This window comes from Haemorhous mexicanus, chromosome Z (genome assembly GCF_027477595.1).
Source record: "Haemorhous mexicanus isolate bHaeMex1 chromosome Z, bHaeMex1.pri, whole genome shotgun sequence".
NCBI lineage: Eukaryota > Metazoa > Chordata > Aves > Passeriformes > Fringillidae > Haemorhous > Haemorhous mexicanus.
In genome coordinates, this window is record NC_082381.1 from 88,123,921 (window position 1) to 88,143,421 (window position 19,501).

At 48.2% G+C, this 19,501-nt stretch overlaps 1 protein-coding gene and 1 long non-coding RNA gene across 9 annotated transcripts in view; both read right to left on the reverse strand.

The window, feature by feature from the left end:
* Positions 1-19,501, reverse strand: part of ZBTB7C (zinc finger and BTB domain containing 7C) — a 154,785-nt gene that overhangs the window by 48,438 nt on the left and 86,846 nt on the right. Inside the window, exons 2-3 of one of the 8 annotated variants that reach the window (XM_059873603.1) lie at positions 9,069-9,213; positions 3,833-3,916 (exon numbers count right to left, since the gene is read on the reverse strand). The exons of 6 other annotated variants lie outside the window; for them this stretch is intronic. In XM_059873603.1, coding sequence (XP_059729586.1) covers positions 3,833-3,916; positions 9,069-9,199 — 215 coding nt within the window. In that variant the 5' untranslated portion in view covers positions 9,200-9,213. The remainder of the gene's footprint in view (positions 1-3,832; positions 3,917-9,068; positions 9,214-19,501) is intronic. One more of the 8 variants, XM_059873610.1, reaches the window with a different exon arrangement.
* LOC132322355 (uncharacterized) lies at positions 1,781-2,375 on the reverse strand. Its single transcript, XR_009485105.1, has 2 exons — positions 2,158-2,375; positions 1,781-2,009 (listed from the first exon to the last, which is right to left on the reverse strand). It is a non-coding gene; the product is annotated as an uncharacterized LOC132322355 (long non-coding RNA).

The following is a 19,501-nucleotide window of genomic DNA, read 5'->3' on the forward strand; positions in this document are numbered from 1 at the left end:
CTCTCTCTTCCTCTTCCTCTTCCTCTTCCTCTTCCTCTTCCCCTTCCTCTTCCCTCCCAGAGCCACACGGTAGAGAAAGGGCCCAGATTTTGCATGAAGGCAGCAGTGCCAGCACAGGGGCCCATGGATCCACCTCTCCAGCAGCCCACTGGCACTGTGGTGTGACACATACAGAGATTCCACGGCAGAGGTGAGGATGCACCTGCTTGGAGGAGCTCATGGCAACAGGAGTCAGCCAGGGACCAGGCAGGCAGCAGCAAGGGGTCCGAAGGCAGCAGCAAAATGATTGGGATTATCCCAGCAGCAGCAGCTCTGGAAGATCCAGCTGATCTAGGAGACCTCCCAGGCACATGCCTAGAGAGCCTGGGGTTTGGCTGAGGACCTGCTCCATCAGCTTCAACTCACCTTGGCAAAAGGTGCCCAGATACCATGGTGACAGGCTCGGCAGGGATAAACACTGAACATGGGTGTGGGTTGTTTGCATAGTTAGGAAGCTGGCTGGTCTCCATCCCTCCACCCTGCCTCCTCCCAGCAGTGCCAGGACCTCAATCCAAAGTGGTCTCCTTCCTCCTCCTGGGCTGGCTCATCCGCAGGCAACACGGAGGCGCTTCCCAAACTGGTTTCCTGATAGGCAGGGCAGGGTGGGGGACAGCAGTGCTGGGCTGCTGCCTCTGCCTGGGAGGTGGAAGTCATTTGATGGTCCCAACATCTGCCTGAACCCACATGGAGCCAGTGCAGAGATTTCATGGTGTGGACATTCCCTCCTCCTCCTATTCTGCAGCTGCCAAGAACATCAAGTCCCTTGCAAAACCAGCAGCTGGGATATGGCGGCCTTTCGCCCACCTCTAAAAAAACCACTCAGGACCACCACGCACCCATTCCTCATGTGCAAGGGCATATTTTTGAGGAATAGGGGAGAAGGCAATCCAAGAATAGAGAGAAATAAATCTATAATCAAGGCAAGCTGCTCACACGAGTGATACTTGAGACTTATGCAGACCTGTGAGCAAAGTTGCCACCAGGCACGCAGCTCCTCTCAGGCTTCCAGCAAGGAATAAAAAAGCTCTGACTAATATAAAGAGGCCTCCAAATCATTCTTGGCAGAAGCATCCCAGCCTCAGATCCCCTCCCTCTATTCATCACTAAAGCTTTCTCAGGCAAAGGAAAATAAACCGTGCAGCTACCTCACTGACCTGACCTGCAGCAGGGTGCAGCTGGGTGCTGGCTGCCCCTTCTCCAACATTAAATGACAATGTAACAGCATAGAGGCACATTATGCTAATTTTTATACTGTATGTAAATTTATAATAGGTACTATACACAAAAAGATACATTATACAGGTCTATATATTTATAAATATACCAATTTTTATATTGTATGTAAATTTATAATAGGTACTATACACAAAAAGATACATTATACAGGTCTATATATTTATAAATATATTATATATTGTGTTTATATTTATATATTTATATATTTATATATTTTATATATATACATATATATAAATGAGACCCATCTTGATTCCGTATTCCCATCTCCATCCTCCCAGAAAGACAGGGGCACTGGCAGGGGCAGGGATGAGTCTTCTCATCACTGCCTGCTTTTCCAAGATCATCCACACACTCAATTTATCGTCCACACACTCATCAATATCATATTTCTCTGCGGTCTGAGATCCTTCACCTTTTCTAATTTCTTCCAAGTGTACAAAAGCATTCCACCAGGGACACTTAATGGGAAAAAGACCAGGACTATGAACCAGGCAGGGAAGACTCCAGTTTTGAAAGTATTTTAATAACTTGTTATTTAATTAAGAGCAATAGCTCTGAAATTATGTCAGTGAAACTTGCTACTTATTTATTAATTAGAGGAGGAATTTCAAAGGAGGCTACAGGAGTTAGGTGCTGGACAGCCCCAGGCTTGCTGGAAAATCCCAGGTTTCTCCAGCTAATGCTTGCTCAGTGCTCAAACACGCTGGGTCTGACTCCTCACTGCCTGGCACCTGAAGTAAACAGTGTCAAGCACAGGCAAAAAGTGAGTGTTAAATGCTGCCTGTTCTGGATCAGGGGTTTGGGAAGTACTTGCTGCAATGATGGGAGTGATGGAAAGCATGGAAAGACCAGGGAGAGACTACAGAACATCTCCTTTACCTTCCTAGGAGTCTTGCTGGGCTGTCCTGGTGTGGATACGTCGGGATATGGGCCCAGAAGCCTGTGAAAGGTTTCTTCTCTGACGGGGTGCTAGAGATGCTGAAGGCACAAAGGGTCAGCCATGCCCATGGTATCACTCCCTGCAAACAGCTCTTGGATAGACCCAGCAACGTCAAAATCCTTCCGGGAGGGGAAACCCATCTCTGATTCCACTTCCACCAAGCAGAGGGAAGGAAAAAGTCCAATTCATTCCCCCAAATACTGCACCTGAGTGAAGTGGAGGGGGGCTCCACATCCCCCTTCTGGGGGCAGGAGAGGCTGCAGGTCCCGGCACGGCCGCCCTGAGCGCTCCCGTCCACCCTGCGCGCTCTGGGAAGCAGCGCCGGGATGGCCGAGCACCGGTTCCTCCTCCACTGGGCACATTCCTCCCCTCCTGTTTTCATTCAGCCCATCCTTAAACAAAACCACCGCTGTTGTTTTTATCCGCGGTGCGGATCTGAGAATGGCCTGCATGGGGTCAGGGGAGCTGGGGAGGGGATTTGTGCTGCTGAAACTGAGTTTCATCTTCAGAAGGAGCTGTTAAAAATGTAAGCGCTTAGCTAGGTGCAGCATGCTGCCCTGCTGCATCCCGTTTGCCAGTGAAGAAGCAAAAAGTTCCCTAGATCGACTGAGATTTACACCCAAGCTCCAGATCTGGGGTCTCCAGATAAAGGAGCTGTGGTTTCCCCATGCAAGCCCCGCTTGCAGCATGGGCAGTGTGGAGCAGGTCAGCTTGAGCTGGGCTTAACCCTGCACCAAGCATCAACCTCCTCCTGACCATGCTTCCCAGCATGTCTTTAATCACAATTTTTCTGCCAGCATTAAATCTTCCAATTTTTTTTTCCAACATTTAAATTATTCAAGACAAGAATGCGATTTTTTTCTCGCAAGTTTTCCGCAAAGAACAACTTAAAACAGAAACTCCTTCAACACAAATACTAACAAACAAGTATTAAAAATATATAATAGAATAATATCTTGTATAATTATAGATGCATATTTCTGTTACATATTTCCATCTACAGAATTATTTATATTAATATATATTCCTATTCTATTCTATTCTATTCTATTCTATTCTATTCTATTCTATTCTATTCTATTCTATTCTTTTCTATTCTGTTTTAAATATTTATCAACTGCCTCATGAGATCACTTTTGCCGACACAGCTGGACATACTGGCAGATCTGTTTTTGCACTGGTATTTCCTATCTAAAGCAAATACATATATAACTAAGCCAGACTTCAAAAAAAAAAAAAAAAGAGAAAAAAAAGCCCAAGAAGCCCCGCGAATTGAGAGGTAGTATCGTACAGGTGTTGATGTAGAGCCAAAATCTCCAAGCTTGGTAAAGATTCAAGATACAAGGAAGGAAATAAGACAGAGATTCACGGGTTTGAGTTCAAACAGCAATTAAGAACGCATGTAAATGGCGATAGATTAGTACAGAGGATCGCTACGACGCGCCAAAGATTTCCGACATGAGCACCATGAGCCTCCCAGCAATAAATTCAAGTGCCTTTCCCTCCCCTCAATATCCAGAAAAACCCCTAAAAGCTGAGGAGAAGGGGGGAGGAGGATTTAAAAACTAAAAAACCCACATATTTCAGAAGCCAAAAAGACAGCATCTGACCCACCTTCCCTCTCCAGGTGCCGACCCTCGTCCGCGCCTCGGCTGCCGTGGCTGCGCGGGGAATCCGGCAGCGTCGCTCCCCGGGTGTCTGCAGCCAAGCGGAGATTGTCATTGATTTGTGTGCAGAAAGTTAAGCCTTTCTAGGAGCGGTTGGGAGAATTCACTCCCACCACTCCCTCTAAACCAAAAGTATTTGGCACCAAGCCCTCCTCGTCCACCTGTACTATTAAGGTCTAAGCAACATACGGGACCCGGGCTGATATTTACCGGATCTGTTTAAGTTTCCTTTTTTAAACCAGCACAAAAAGTTCTTCAGAAAGAAAAACTTGGGAGTTTGTTGTGGTTTTGATTTTTTTTTTTAATTTTTTTTTCTAAGTTTTTTTTGGTCTCATTTTTCTTAAAGCAGATTTATCTCATTCTTTTTTTTCTTTGCTCAGTGAGACAATCCCCTCCCTGATCCAACCGGTGACCCCCGATTTGCCCCCACAGAGGTCACTCTGTGGTCGGCTCTCCTATGATCTGCTCCACTTCCCGCAAACTGCACCCATCTGAGTCAGGTAAATGTGGGGAGGGGGGTGAAAACCACCTCCTCTGAAAAAACAACTGGCTGTAATTCAGTTAAAAAATCAGGTTTGCACATGAATGACCCAAACAAGCAAGAAGATGGAGGCAAAATATCTTCACACAGGGAGGCTGGTTACTCAAGTCCCCGGTCACTGAGCTGTCCTGGTGACAAGACCCCAACCCAGGTGTCCAATCCAAGGAATGAGTGACTGAAAAACCTTCCCAAGCGCCCAGTGTGAGGCTTCCAAGCCCCACCCCCAGCACTGAGGTTTGGAAGCCAACTCCTGGCCACCTCAGCTGCACCAGACGGCCAACAATCCCATCCTGCACGCACCTCCTGTGGCCCCTGGCCAAGGATGTTCCCCTGGCCCCTGTGGCCCCAACAAGGATGTTCCCAGAGGAGGATTAGCCCTTTGGGAGCCTGTCTCAGCAGTCTGAGCAGCCTCTCCTGGCTAAGCCCAGCTCGCTGGTGTGCACACAACCCCAAAGGGTTGGCCATCGTGTTGAGTGATACAGAACTGGGCTCCCTCCTCTCCTTCTCGCGGGGTGCCCCAGGGAACAGCTCCTTCTTGAGGTTCTGCCCCAAATTAAGCAGTCACACTAAATAAAACGCTGCCTTACATAAAATGCTAGTTACTTTCTGGCACAGGTATAGTAACAACAAGGAAATAGATGTTTTTTGTTAATACAATAAATTTGATGAGAACAGCTGGACATCAAGTTCCATTTTACATGCTTTTCTGATGGTTTCCCTCTTAAGAGGCACACTAAAAAAAAACCCCAAATCACAACCAAAATTGTTTATACAAGGGAAATCTTTCTGAAGCACAAGACAAAATCAAGTGTAAGATAGCCTGGGGCAACCTGGCACTCCCAGACAGGGCTTGGAAGAGCTCTGTGCTCAGCGCACGGTTACTTTTGAAACTTTTATTACACGCTTTCTCAGTCTGTAGGGAAAAAAACATTAATACTGTTTCCATCCCCACACCCAAAGCACTATCTGCAGCTCCTCTGACTACTGGGTTTCTAAGGAGTGTCTGGGTAAATCAGCACATGAAGTCGGAGTGAACAATGTGTCTGGCCCCAGATAAGGGCAGAGCAAAACTTGGGCAGCATCCAGTGACTGTCAAAGTCGGCATGGAGAGGAACACCAATTGCCACCCACTGCTTTTCCTGGTACTCCTGTAGCTGGCATCCCCTGTGGGATGGGAGCACCCGTGCAACCACCCACCCAAGCTCCTCAAGCACCAAACCATGCATCTCTTCACCGCCCCCCCATCAAAAGGATTTGCCTTCATCAATTCACCAAAGCCAATGTGTTGAAGAAAAAATTACATCTCCCCCATGCTAGCAAAGCACATTGTTCATGGTGCTGCTTCTCAGGATGGTTTATAATCAGGGTGTACAAAAATGTCCTCAGCACCATGGAGATGTCAGAGCATGTCCAGGGCAGGGAACGGAGCTGGGAAGGGGCTGGAGCCCCAGGAGAGGCTGAGGGAGCTGGGAAGGGGCTCAGCCTGGAGAAAAGGAGGCTCAGGGGGGCCCTTGTGGCTCTGCACAGCTCCTGACAGGAAGGGACAGCCAGGGGGGGTCGGGCTGTGCTCCCAGGGAACAGGGACAGGAGGAGAGGAAATATCTTCCAGTTGCACCAGGAGAGCTTTAAATTGGATATTGAGGAAAATTTCTTTGTTGGAAGCATTATCCAGCGCTTCTCAGGGCAGTGGTGGAGTCCCCATCCCCAAAGGGGTTTCAGAGTTGTGGGGATGTGGCACCTGGGGACATGGGACAGTGGTGGCCATGGCAGTGCTGAGGGAATGGTTGGACTTGAGGGCTTTTCTGGCCTAAATTCTTCCAACCCCAAATTCTTGCAAGTCAAACTCAGTACTTTAATACACTAAAATACCTGGGTGTGGACTGTGACAATTGAAACATCTCAGTGAAAACTTCGAGTCGAAAACCACTGCAGGCCAATTAAGTCTCCACTGAACCCTGGAAACTGTTTGCCCTTTTCCATATGAAATTAGCTCACTTTTTTTTTTTTTTTTTTTTGATCAGCGTTAATGGAAGGTTGAACAGGTCTCCTACACTATAAATGAGGAGAAAATAAAGTACTTCTAAGAAGGTGTGAATAAGAGCAGCAGGAGAAAAAGAAGAAAAGGCTGTGTCAGGCCCCACCTTGATTTACAAGGACAACAGGAAACACCTAGTAAAAATATAATAGAAAAGGTTGCAATGATTGCTTACCACAGGTAAGGAAAACTCTAATTTCAAATATATTGAATTGAAAACTTTACAGAAGACTACTGGAAGGAAGCTTGTCTAATCAGAAAAATAAATAAATGTTCATCAAATGTAAAGATTTTCATGGGCAAAGTAAATTTTGACAGAGTTCTGGGGTTTCTTTTTGGTTTGTGAATTTATACAATATTCTCCTTTTGTACTTCAGTTTTCCAGGCTGATTTTAAACTTTCTAGTTGGAGCCCAATAATCAGCTTCAGTGAATACAGCTGAGAGCTAGAGGAAGATATTTTTTGCAACAAGACTTGCTGCATCAGTCACATTTTTCAAAGGAAAATAATTTTCCTCCTCACACATCCCTATTTCATTGCCAAACTGCGGTGGTAAAAAAAAAAAATAAAAACACCTTTTTTTTTTATTTTTTTTATTTTTTAACAGGTTGATTTTGCTAAGAAATGAAACCCATAAAAATATTTCCCCCCACCACAAATCTCACGGAAGATGCTTGGAAATGGGAAATTTGGAAAAGCCTGGGGAGGTTTCCTCCAAGGTGTCCGTCCCACACACTTGCACGTGTTTCCATTTGCAGTGCTGCATGTCCCCATGAACTCCAACGTGGCAATAAAGTTAAACCTGGCCTAAGTGCTTCCAAATGCTGGCCTTATTTTAAAGAGTATGGGGAAGGAAGAGATGTGAGCCCACAATCCTGACAAACACCTTCCTTGCTGGGGCAGCAGCAGCCCATGGTGCAGAGATGAGCTGCTGGTTTTCCATCTTTAAAGAGAGCTGTGGACCTCAGGAAAGCATGAATGGGTAGAAATTTCCTTGCTAGTAGTCCCACACCTTGCAGATGATGAGCAGTTTCCAGCAAGAGGCTGAATTACCAATTACCCCACGCCACAGATTGGGGAAGGATGTGTCCATATACAAATCCACTGCTGCCACAATACCCTCATCCAAAAAAACCCCAAAAAGCTCTACAGGAAATCAGTGAAAACCAATGCTGATGAAGTGCTTTCACTAAACAGCCTCAGTGATTTCACATTTGAAACCTTAATGGTTGCAATCCAGACTGATCCTGAGGGATGTCCAGAGTTCTGCTAGGGAAAGCAGAAGTCAATGAGGCTCCATTGTCTCCAGCAGAAGGACAGTCAGTTATTGCACCCAGCCTTCCCAAAGACTGGAAGCACAGTTGGATTTCTTTCAAGGAACAGGGCTGGATGGAGCCAAGGTGATAGTGAACAGGTGCATGTATACATATATTTACACAATACATGTGCAACTACACGGAAGGATTTCCCTACATCATATGGCTTCATTGAGAAACTCTTGAAAGAGCTGTCCCCCTGACCATCTCTGACTGCCTCCCTGGCCTGGAAATGCAGCCAACTCTGGTCCCACAGAGCTCCCAAATTTTGTGATCCACAGTTCCCAGCCTTTCTTGGACCCGTGAAGTTTCAGGGTATGAGGAAGATCTCATGTCAGCAAAAACATGGCAAAACCTCTGCACAAACTTTCGATTAAACCTGTATTTGGCTAGACAGCAGATGCCTGAAGGCAACATCCTGGTCAAAAAAATCTCACAATGGCTTGGTTTGGGAGGGACTTGCATGACCATGTCTTTTCAACCCCCCTGTCATTGGGAGGGACACCTTCCACTAAACCAGGTCACTTTACTCACTTTACTTGCTTTTAATGTTTCAGTCTTCCCTTTCTCTTCACTGAGAAAGACTTTTGAGTTTGCTTCAGTTTGTTGGCACAGGAGTGGGACTGGGTGAGGGCTACTAAGAATAAATGATGATAAAATGAAATTTAAACACAAATGGATGTTAACAATAAAAAGGCATGACATGGATCAACGACCTCCTCCTCAGGGCTTGATGGCTTGATGCTTAATTTTATCAGGGCTACCTCTCATGAGCCAGAGCAGTGGAAACTGGGTGAGATGCAAGCCCCCAAGGAAGTTCAGATCACACAGAGCTTCTGAACATTCACTGTACATCTGTCACCAGCCCCAATGCCAAAAAAATTCCCCAGCACCTCAGACCAAATTTGAGACAGGTGGCAAAACCCCAAATATAGTCTGCTGCAGGATGGAAGGGAGAGCATCTGCAAAGGCTCCGATGCTACTGATGCTGCAGAGAGCATCCTGACCTCCACTGCAATCACTTTAAACTTCCCTGTGCAATTCACAGTCCCAGCTGCAATTTTGAAATGCTTTCTCTGCCTTGTAATTTCTCGCTGGGTTATTTTTCCTTTGCTCTCACACAAAATGAGCCACAGCTCCTCACTGGGTCCACTCACACCATCCCACACGTGGATGGGCTAAGGACAACCAAGGCAATGGCCCATCACAGCCAGCACTTCAGCCTCCAAGTGCTGATAACCCTCTGCACAGATCTCTTGCTTTCCTTCCCAAACTGGAAAGTTATCCTTACCCGGGAATAGGAAATTCCACAGAAGCTCCCTGATGTAGGTGGAAACAAATCTCTTTTGCTTTCAAAAGCTGTGGATCAGGCCTCAGCTCCTTGCAGAGCATCACGTTAATAGTGAGAGGCAAATGAACCATTTTACTTCTCCCAGCTGAAAGAAAAAAATAAAAATGCAGCTGACCTGATTTACCTTCCTGATAATGTACTTAAAAAAAAACGTTCCCGGGCTCAGGACTTTGCCAGCTGAGATTTCAGACGGAATGAGACTGTTTATGTCATGACCACAACCTTCTGAAAAATGCCCCTTTAGATGGGAAAGCTCACAAGACCCTCAGGTATAATGATCTCAGCTGTATCAATAACCACATTTCGGCAGATTCATTATCTGCTCGCCAGCCTGCCTGGCCGCACAGCGAAGCGTTGCAGCAGGATGGAGCGAGAAAGGAAAACATTGAATTCAGCCCTTCTTCCCACATTAAAAAAAAAATAAAATTGACATTGTGGGTCATTCTTTTCCTTAGCAAAAGCCAAGCTTTTATTTCCACTGCTTTCACGCTGTACTCGGGAGGGAGGACCTGAGCTGCACACAATATTGAACACGGCTGCTCAATCCCCCCTCAGTGGGTGCAGGAGGATTTTCCTGCACAGCTCCCATCTTTGCTCCCCAAGCACCCTCATCCCTCGCCATCCCAAACTTTACAGAAGAACTTTTGGGGGTTTTTTCCCATTATTCAAGATTTTAACATCCATCACTCCATCACTCAAGGTTTTGACATCATGTTAAACCTACTCCTGCATTCAGACCACACTTCATAGGAAGTTCAGGCTAAAAAACAAAGGTTTATTTCATATCAGTATTTTCAAGCAACAGGGACTGTTATGATCATCTATTCTGCCCTCCAGCTTCATACAAAATAAAATACTTCACCCAGTAATTTCTGCAGCAAGGCTCTCATTCCTGCCTGCCCTCCAGTATTTAGAAGCAGAGGCAATCTTGGCTGGAAGATTTCAAATCAAGGGGGCTTGCCCTGATCCTTTGGCAACTGCTTCTAGAAGTTTATTAGTCTCATTATAAAAGAAATTTGCACTTATTTTCTTTCCCACATTTAGCTCTTGTTTCTGAGCATCTCATCCCACCAATCATTTTTCTGCTAAAACATTTTGACTCTCTTTCCAAAGTGGAGATTTGAAGGCTACATCCTATGAGAGCTGTGAGCATCTCCCACAGTATCTCACAACATAATCCCAGAATGGTTTGGATTGGAAGGGACATTAAAGCTCATCTAATTCCATCCCCTGCCATGGGCAGGGACACCTCCCACCATCCCAGGCTGCTCCAAGCCCCATCCAGCCTGGCCTTGGGCACTCCCAGGGATCCAGGGACAGCCCCAGCTGCTCTGGGCACCCTGGGCCAGGGCCTGCCCACCCTCCCAGCCAGCAATTCCTCATTCCCAATATCCCATCTGTCCCTGCCCTCTGGCCCTGGGAAGCCATTCCCTGGCTGCTGTCCCTCCATGCCTTGTGCCCAGTGCCTATGCAGCTCTCCTGGAGCCCCTGGAGGCCCTGGCAGGGGCTCTGAGGTGTCCCTGGAGCCTTCTCTTGTGCAGGTGAACAGCCCCACCTGCCTCCAGAGCAGAGGGGCTCCAGCCCTTGGATGCTTCATGGCCTCCTCTGGGCTCATTCTAGCAGGTCCACATTCTCCTCATGTTGGAGGTCCCAGAGCTGGACACAAGACTCCAGGTTAGAGTCTGACAGAGGGAAGTAGAAGAAGGCCCTGGAAGATCTCTGCCCCACCACTGAGTGCATCTACCCCCCCTGCCACAAGAAGTGGGATTGGTTATTGCAGCAACCCACAGCTGGGGAAACAGGAGGAAAGGAAAATGGCAGAGGTAAGATGGGAGAAAAAAACAGCAGCTCTGTCTTAGGTCAGGGGAGAGGGCAAGCTGCCATAAGTTGCTAGGAGAGATGAGGGCTTGTAGATCCAGGGATGATTAACCCAAAATTAGCATGGCAGCACGGAGATGGGGGTTGACAGGTTGACATGTAGAATGGTCACCACTTGACAGAATCTCAAAAGTTTTGGGGGAAAATCTCATCCTTTCTGCAAGGGCTGATTGTTTTGGAGCTCTTGGAGGTGGCTCTGCAAATTCCTAACTCCTCCTTAATGAGTGAAAAGCAATGGAGGGCACAGAGAGGAATTTTCTGGTCCTCAGGCCAGAGTCCTACACGGTGTCAAACCAAGGAATGGCCCCCCCAGAAATGGAGTGCAAACAGCAGAGACTTCTGCTCTGTGCAGAGCCACAGAGCAAAGCACCCAACGTGTTCAGCTGCATATGGGGAGGGATGGCCAACAATCCAGCCAATATTGCAATGCCTTTGCATAAATCAGCAGCGCAGCCTCAGATGGGGAGAAGAGTAATGATGCAGAAAAGGCAAGAAGTGTTCAATCAATATTTCTGCTCCGCATCTGGAAAGAAGGCAGGATGAGGTGCTTGTATCACATGAGGAGGATGAAGTACTTTCCAGTCCATTAGTAACCAAGGAGGTTGTTAAACACCATCTACCCAGCGATAAACAATTTTGAATCAGCAGGCCTGGATAACTTGCTCCCAAGGGCCCTCCAACAGCTGGCTGAGAAGCTCTCTGGCCTGCTGATGTTAATTTTTAATAAATCTTGGAATACCAGGGAAGATCCAGATGGATGGAAGCATGAAAACACTGCACTGATCTGCTAAAGGGGCAAGTGGGATGGCCTGAGGAACAGGTTGGCTTGCCTGCCATCAGTCATGGGTAAAATAATGGGAATCCTCCCAAGAGTCACCCAGAGGAGGAATTAAAGGATGGAAATACAGCTCATGTTTGTCAGAGAGGTTCTGCAGTCAACACACCATGTCAAACAAAGCTGATTTCGTCCCCTGAGTAGATTACAAGTTTGGTTAATAAAGATAATTGCTTAGAGATAACATACATATGCTTTTGTACAGCATTCGATTTACTAGGGCGTGGCAGGTTGATTATAAAACAAGCATTGCATTACAAGAATAAAGCACATCTGCAGGGGATTAAGAGGGGATCCCAACAAATAGTTGTCAGAGGGGAATCAGGCTGTTTCTAGGGGGATTTCACAAGGCTCAATCCCAGCTCTAAGATTCAGCACTTTCTTATCTGGAAGCAAATACAACATCCCTGCTGATTAATCAGCTATATACTAGACAAACAGGAGAGGCCAAGCCATTTGAGCAGAGCTGAGATGAGGACAGCTCAGCGTCTGGCTGGGGTCATCACTGCACCTCAGAAGGTAAGAGGAAGGGAACAGTCAAAGAAAAGCAGACAGAGGATGCTCAGAACCAGGGCAGCCATGCTGTAGCAGGTGGTGGGGGGGAGATGCAGACTCCAGGCTCAGCAGGAGGGCAGAAGCTTGGATGTCACACATTCCCAGGGAAAACTTCTTGGAGCGAGTTTTAGGAGGTAAATCAGAGCCTGGGATGAGAGAGGTTGGGATGAATGACTCCCTACTGCAGGACTTTGCATCCAACTGTGGTTGGAAATTGCCTAGGAATGACCGAGACCAGCCCTTTCCACACTTTATTCTGACACTGACCTTGGTGACCCTGAGGAAATCAACTAAAACTTGAGTCAGCTTCTTCTAACAGGAATATCCCATTCAGCCTTTCCCATCCCTGAGCTTTATCCATCCTTTGGGATAACACTCAAAGCATGGGTGGACACCTCAGTGACACCCCAAAGGGAAGTGCAGAGGCATGGAGTGACATCCCTGTGGGCAGCCTGAACACATGGACACCTAGGCCTTGTCTGCTGCTCCAGACAAGAAAGAAAAGGTTCTGAGAAACCTTCAGCAAGTCTAAATGCTCAAACAGCCCTACATGAAGCAGCTTTTCTGCAACATGTTACACCAGAATTGGTTAAACTACCCTTAGCACCCTCTTCAGCAACATCTCTTTTTTTTTCCCCTGAAGCATCAATTCAATTCAACTCAATTCAATTTTATTTTGGTTTACTTCTACTCTTCCATCCTCAAAAACCAAAGGTTACTCATATTCACATGGGGCACATTGTGTTTAGGAAAAGCTGCTCACTCATCCTGGCCGTGGCCAGCCAACATCTATCCCTTGCTTGGGTGGGTTTTGGAGAGATGTGTGGCTCAGAAAATTGAAGTGAGAGTGCATTTCCCTGGGTTCAGAGCAGAAGGGGGCCCTGTGGGAGAGAGAAGGGTGCATGCCCACCAGCTCATGTGTGCTCCTCACTCTCAGCCCTGGGGCAGGTTCATGTCTTTGGTCTTCAGAGTATCACAGGAGCAAGGAGGTGATTTGGACACACCAAGCCAGGTCACAGGAGCAGTTTCTTACCCAGCCTTCCCTTGTGTGTTCCTCTGGGTCTGGATGGACAGTCTGGTACCTCCTCTTCCTCCTGCTGCTTCTGCAGTTTCCTTGGAAGGGACCAGACTCGCTCAGTCATGCCAAAGATGAGAGGAAACCTCTTCATCTCAAGAGCCAAGAAAGCCTTGAGCAGTGTCATGACCACATCAAGGTCAGGCACCCCCACTGGACCTCATGGAGGTCCCAGAGCAGCAAGGATGGGGAGGAGGGTCTCACACTGGACTGGCACTGTGGCATTTCTCCTGGAGAGTGATGTGGGATGTTTGTTCCCTGAACCAAGCTCAAAGACTGCTCAGTTCCACATGCACCAACAGAGCAAAGGTGGGCAATGCTCCCTGTGAAACAGCCTCACAAGAAAAGATGGAATTTTTTTGATCTTATGTCTTTCCATCCTCCTGAATCCAACTCAAGGAAAAATTTAGCTTCCAACCTATTTTTTGTCAGGATTTTCAGAGGGCTTCTTAACACGGCACCTGTCCTAAACATCCAGTTTCCCATGGGAGCTGGAGATGAAATCTGGCTGAGGGCCAGGCTGGCCTCACATTTCCATTTGACTCTGCCACTAACTGGTGATGGAGAGCCTGCTGCTCACAATGTTCCTCAAGGGCTCCTCTGACTGCTCCTGCTCCAGGGACAGAATGAGGTCAACAATTCAAATCCCAACTGTTTAACCCAAACAGGCCCCATCCATCAACACCTGAGCAGTGGATTAGAATACATTGTTATTGCTGAAGGTGAACTGAAGGGATGAGGCATTAAATCACAAGTCTTACCTAATGCTAGACATTACAAAATATTTCAACCTTTACCAAAAGGAGGGGATTAAAAAGCCAGTTTGTCTTAAAATCACTGAATGCCAACCAACAGAGTTTTGGTGAGGTGATCCAAACCAAAGGTAAAGCCTTCTTCAAGAACACTGCAGCCACCTTGTTGGGCTGCCCAGATGCAAGGTAAAAAACAGGTACCCATCCAAAAAAAACCACCTGGGGTCTCACTGTAAATGCCACTCAGAAGAAGCAGCAGGAGCTGATCAAAGACCTCAGACACAGCATCATCTTCCCCGTTGTGGTTTCCATGACCAAACTGTCAGGAGCTCACAAGAAACTTATCTCCCCAAAGAGTCACTAATTTTGATGGCCTCTTCTATCTCACCTCAATGTATCTGCCTCATCTCCAGAAACACTCAAGGTCAGGTTTGATTTGGCCTCGAGCAACCTGTTCCAGCGCAAGGTGTTGGAAGGAGATGAGCTTTAAGGTCCTTTTCAGCCCAAACCACTCTGGGATCCTGTGATTCTGTGCACTAAAGGGGAGATAGGATCACCACAGACTCACTCCTGAGCATGCCTTTAAGTATTTGTGTCTGGCAAAAAGCCCTCAGCAGGGGAGAGCCCTGCCAGGGAATGCCCCACTGCCTTGCCTGCCTCCCACCTTCTCTTCCTCCCCAGCTCTGCACCCAAGAGCAGCCAGGCTGAGGAGCAGAGCACGACCACAAAAGCTCCAATCCTTCCAAAAAAAGGTATTGCCTTCACTCCCACCTTCCTCCTCACCTCCAGCTCAGGTCCCTGGGACAGAGTGTTTTTCCTCCACCACAGCCAGTGCTTGATGAGGTAGAACATCCCCCCCCTGCTCCACTCAAGCCCGAGGGAGGGCGCAGCCAGAGTAAATTACTTAGAAGAGAAGGGGGAAAAAAAGTAAAATTAAATAACCACAGAAGACAAAGGCTTCTTGTCTCAAAATCCTCCCTCAGCCAGCACATCGGGCAGGTTGGCACCGTGCTCAGATGATGCTGCGTGGGCAGGGGCTGTGCTGGGGCTGCTCTGGGAACCCCACTGCATCACCACCTCCCTCCCAAAATTCAGCAGCAGGGACCCCCAGTGCTCACTCAGGCACCCAGATTTTAGCAGCTGGGTAAAACCCCAGATTTCACATTTAGGGAGATGTGTATGACCCAAAGGGTTTGGGTCTGACTGCTTCAGCAGGACGAGAATTTTTCAACAGGTTGAACTTGTAATTGCATATTTTTCTCCCCTATATTAAAAAAAAAAAAAAAGAGAGAGAGGAGGAGGAGTAGAATGGACTCATTTATCAAGCACAGCCAAACACTAGGCTGGACTCAGTCAGTGACACTTTGTATAATGGCATTCCAGTTTGTCCTCCTAAATAATTTGTATTCTCATGAGCCTTTTCGCTCCAGCAATAGTTTGTAGTTTGGACTTTCTCAGGTCCTTCTGTGATTTAATTTGATTTTTTAAAATTTCCACTGCAATATTTTTATTAACAAAAAGGAAAGCAGGCTCGCTTCCCTCCTGGCTTATGTGGGAGCAGGTAATGAATCTCTGAGCACAGGAGTTGTCTCAGCTCCTATCTCTTGCTGTTCCCAAAGATACTCATTTAAAAACAGAGATAATGGGAACAGAGAAAGTCGGCAAAGAAACGAAAAGGCAATCAGGATCTTTAGAGAAGCAGGGGAGCCCCATGATTTCCCCCTGTTCTCCTCCTGCTGGGACAGGTCTTTGGGTCACGATCCTGTAAATGAGAAGAAGTCGCTTCAGGGAGGGCAATCATGAGAGATGTGCTCTACATCAGAAAGTTGTTTTGCAGAGCTTGGTCTTGCTGAAGGCTCCTCCATTTGGGTCATGCTTAGCTTGTTGTGGCAGTGGTGGCATCCCAGACCTTGCATCCCCGTGCTGGTGGTGGGTGGGGGTAATTTGCATCCAAATTCCAGCTGCTCCAGGCCAAGGTGGTGGTCCTGCCTGTCTGTGGTGGGTCTCTGGGGAAAGGCAGTGAGGCTCTGATCCTGCAGCAAACCTGTGTGGGCCAGAACTGCCCCCCATCAGCCACAACACAGCTGGGGGTGAGGGCACTTCAAGCTACCTCAATACAACTTCTGACCCATCCCAACACCAAGCCATGCTTCCACCACCTGCTCCTGGAGGTTCCTTGAGCTAGAAGGTGCAGTGGGTGGCTGTGAAAACCTCTACAAAACTTTGCAAAACAGGACCAAAAGTTGTGGCAGCATCTTCCCTTGCCCACTTCTGAACCCCATCACCACGAGCTCCTGCTCATGGAGGGGACAGTGGCACCCCCTCAGTCCAAGTGCCAGAGCAGGCCCTGTCCCAGCTGAAGGATGGAGCAGAGATGGCTGAAACAGTCAGGACAAGGGAATTTGAGATGTACACTCAGGAGGAGAGAATGAGAGATGGTCTGGGCCCCACACATCCACTCCCCCGTGTGAGCCTAAGGAGTCTCATTAACAGGGAGGACTTAGTTCTGCAGCTGGGTGGGATGTGTGTGGGGGATGCAGAATCCTGATCCTTTCAGGCCAGCAAAGAGCCCTGTAAAGGTGACAGGCTCTGGAGGGGCTTGCAGCCTGAGCCATGTTAAGGCTGAGGTGACATCTAGGACAAGGTGACCCAACTGGTCGACCCCCTTTCAGGTTCCCTCCCCTGCACTCCAGGGCTGTGGGAGAAAACAGCCACCAAACACTTAAGACAGAGGTCAGAAAAGCATCTCCATCCACACAGTTTCACTGGGAGACAGGATGGAGAAGATTTTATAATCAAGACTGTCCAAAAGGGAGGTTTGGCTTAAAAACCTTCAAAACCTCAGCAAACCTGGTTAAAACATCAGCCTAACCAGGCTCAGTGCAGCTCTCCCCTCCAGACTGGGGAAACAAACGTTACAGGTTTACACACTAATTTATTTCTACCCATTTAACAAATTAATGTGTCCCTCCCATCCTCCTTCCCAGGAGTAGCAGCCTCTGCAGCTCAGAGTCAGTGAAACTCCTACTTCCCAAAGCCTTGGAGATAGCAGCTTGACCTTCATTACTGCCCTGCTTTAATTTCCTGCCTCCCTTTGTTAACCCTCCCTGATGGAACCCTGCCAGGCTTCCTCCCTCCCTGGGGACCATCCCATGCTGCTATTCTGCTTGGGTTCTAATCACCTTCTCCTTTGATGCCTCCAATCTTTCACAGCCTTCCCCCGTGCTGTGCCATCTCACCGGCCTTTTTGGGAGTACCAGATGGACCAGCCAGATTACTCTTAGGAAATATCTACTCTTTTCTTGGTTTCTTCCCTGCCCTGGGAAAAGCTTCAAAGCTGCTCTCCCTGCTGGCAGGATTCCTCAAAGTAAAGCTCTGTGGACAAGGCCAGCAATCTCAGAGTCCCAGAATGGTTTGGGTTGGAACAGACCTTAAAGCTCATCCAGTTCCACCCCCTGCCATGGGCAGGGACACCTTCCACTGTCCCAGGCTGATCCAAGCCCCATCCAGCCTGGCCTTGGGCACTGCCAGGGATCCAGGGACAGCCCCAGCTGCTCTGGGCACCCTGGGCCAGTGACCCACCACCCTCACAGGGATGGATTTATTCCAAATTTCAACACTAACCCTGCTCTCTGCCCTGGGAAGCCATTCCCTGGCTGCTGTCCCTCCATGCCTTGTGCCCAGTCCCTGTGCAGCTCTCCTGGAGCCCCTTGAGGCCCTGGCAGGGGCTCTGAGGTGTCCCTGGAGCCTTCTCCAGACTGACCTCTCCAAGTCCCTGTGTCCAAGCAGCTTGGCATTATGGCTTTAGGTCCCAATCCAGCCTGTACCAATTGCCCTAAAGAGCCCAGCAGCCACAGGCTGATACACCTGCAAGCCACACTAGCCAACCCCAGCTGTGCTTCCAAGAAGGTGCTCTCTCAACTCCAACAAGTTCAAGGTTGTTTTGAGCCCTTGAATAACAAGTAATCACTCTTCCAGGTTTCATTGATAGCTCTTGTTTTCGTTACCATTCCCAAACAACATCCAAGCCTTATCTGAGTGTTAAATTCCCAGCCTTGGAGGCATCCCCTGCCAGTCACTTTCACAGGCTCAACCCAAGGGGAAAGCATTTTCTCATGGACACAGCTGTTTCCTTAAACACCCCCTGTGTTATGAGATAGGGAGACCAGACAGTGTGCTTTCTCTGGCCACTCATTAGCTTAGAGATCCCCTTTGCTCTGCCTCTGCTTGGCTCTAAGCCTCCCCCACAGCTTTTTCCAGCCTCTCTCTTGGTGATTTTTTCCTCTGGCTGGTAATTGTTCTCATTGCCCTTGGCTCACAGATGGTCCTCAGAGAGCTCACTGCTGATGTGCTGCCAGCTCTCCTCCACTCCAGCTGCTGAAGGGCATTAGGAGACCAGCTACCACTGCACAGAGACCTCTCTTCTGCTCCATGTGCCCTTCCACACCCAGGCAGTCGCTGCAAAAGGCTCTGCTCACCACAGCTGGGCCATGTCTCAGCCCCATCCCAGCACCCAGCTCACCCTCCAGCCCCTCTGCCCCTCACACTAAGCTTCCCCATTCCATATCTCCATCTCCCTACCCACCCTTTCTCCTTGACAGTCCCTCCTGCCATGCAGCTGAGTCACTTCCCCTTCTCCAGACCTCTCCTTCCAGCATCCCCTTTGGCTTGGGAGCACGCCTGTAGGGTCACAGCAAACCTCTCCCACACAGGGGAGCAGCCCCTGGGATGAAATCCTTTATGCTGAGGGTGACAAAACACCAGCACAGGTTTCCCAGAGCAGCTGTGGCTGCCCCTGGATTCCTGGCAGTGTTGAAGGCCAGGTTGAACAGGGCTTGGAGCAGCCTGGGACAGTGGAAGGTGTTCCTGCCCATGGCAAGGGGTGGAATGAGATGATCTTTAAGGTCCCTTCCAACCCAAACCATTCTGTAAACCCAGCTCCTGGGCTCCAGCCCTGCTCCACAGGGACAAACTGGGACTGCCACCCAGGCAGGATGGATGTGAGTGGAAGAAAACAAGGGGGGAAAAAACACGGCAGAGCAGAGAGGAGGTGAAAGGAGGTCTTATTTTTCACCAAGCCAAGTTGTTTTTGGAGGCACAGACACTGGGTTCATTCATGAAGCAGCTAAGTGCAGGGTTTTCAACGGAAACAATGAATTAACAAGGATGAGCAGCAACAGGATAAATGACCTTTTTCCTGCCTCCCAAAGTGTCCTGTTTCTTTCCTAACCAAGCAGCCAACAGCTCATTTAGCTTCAAGGCACTCAGCCCCAGCAAC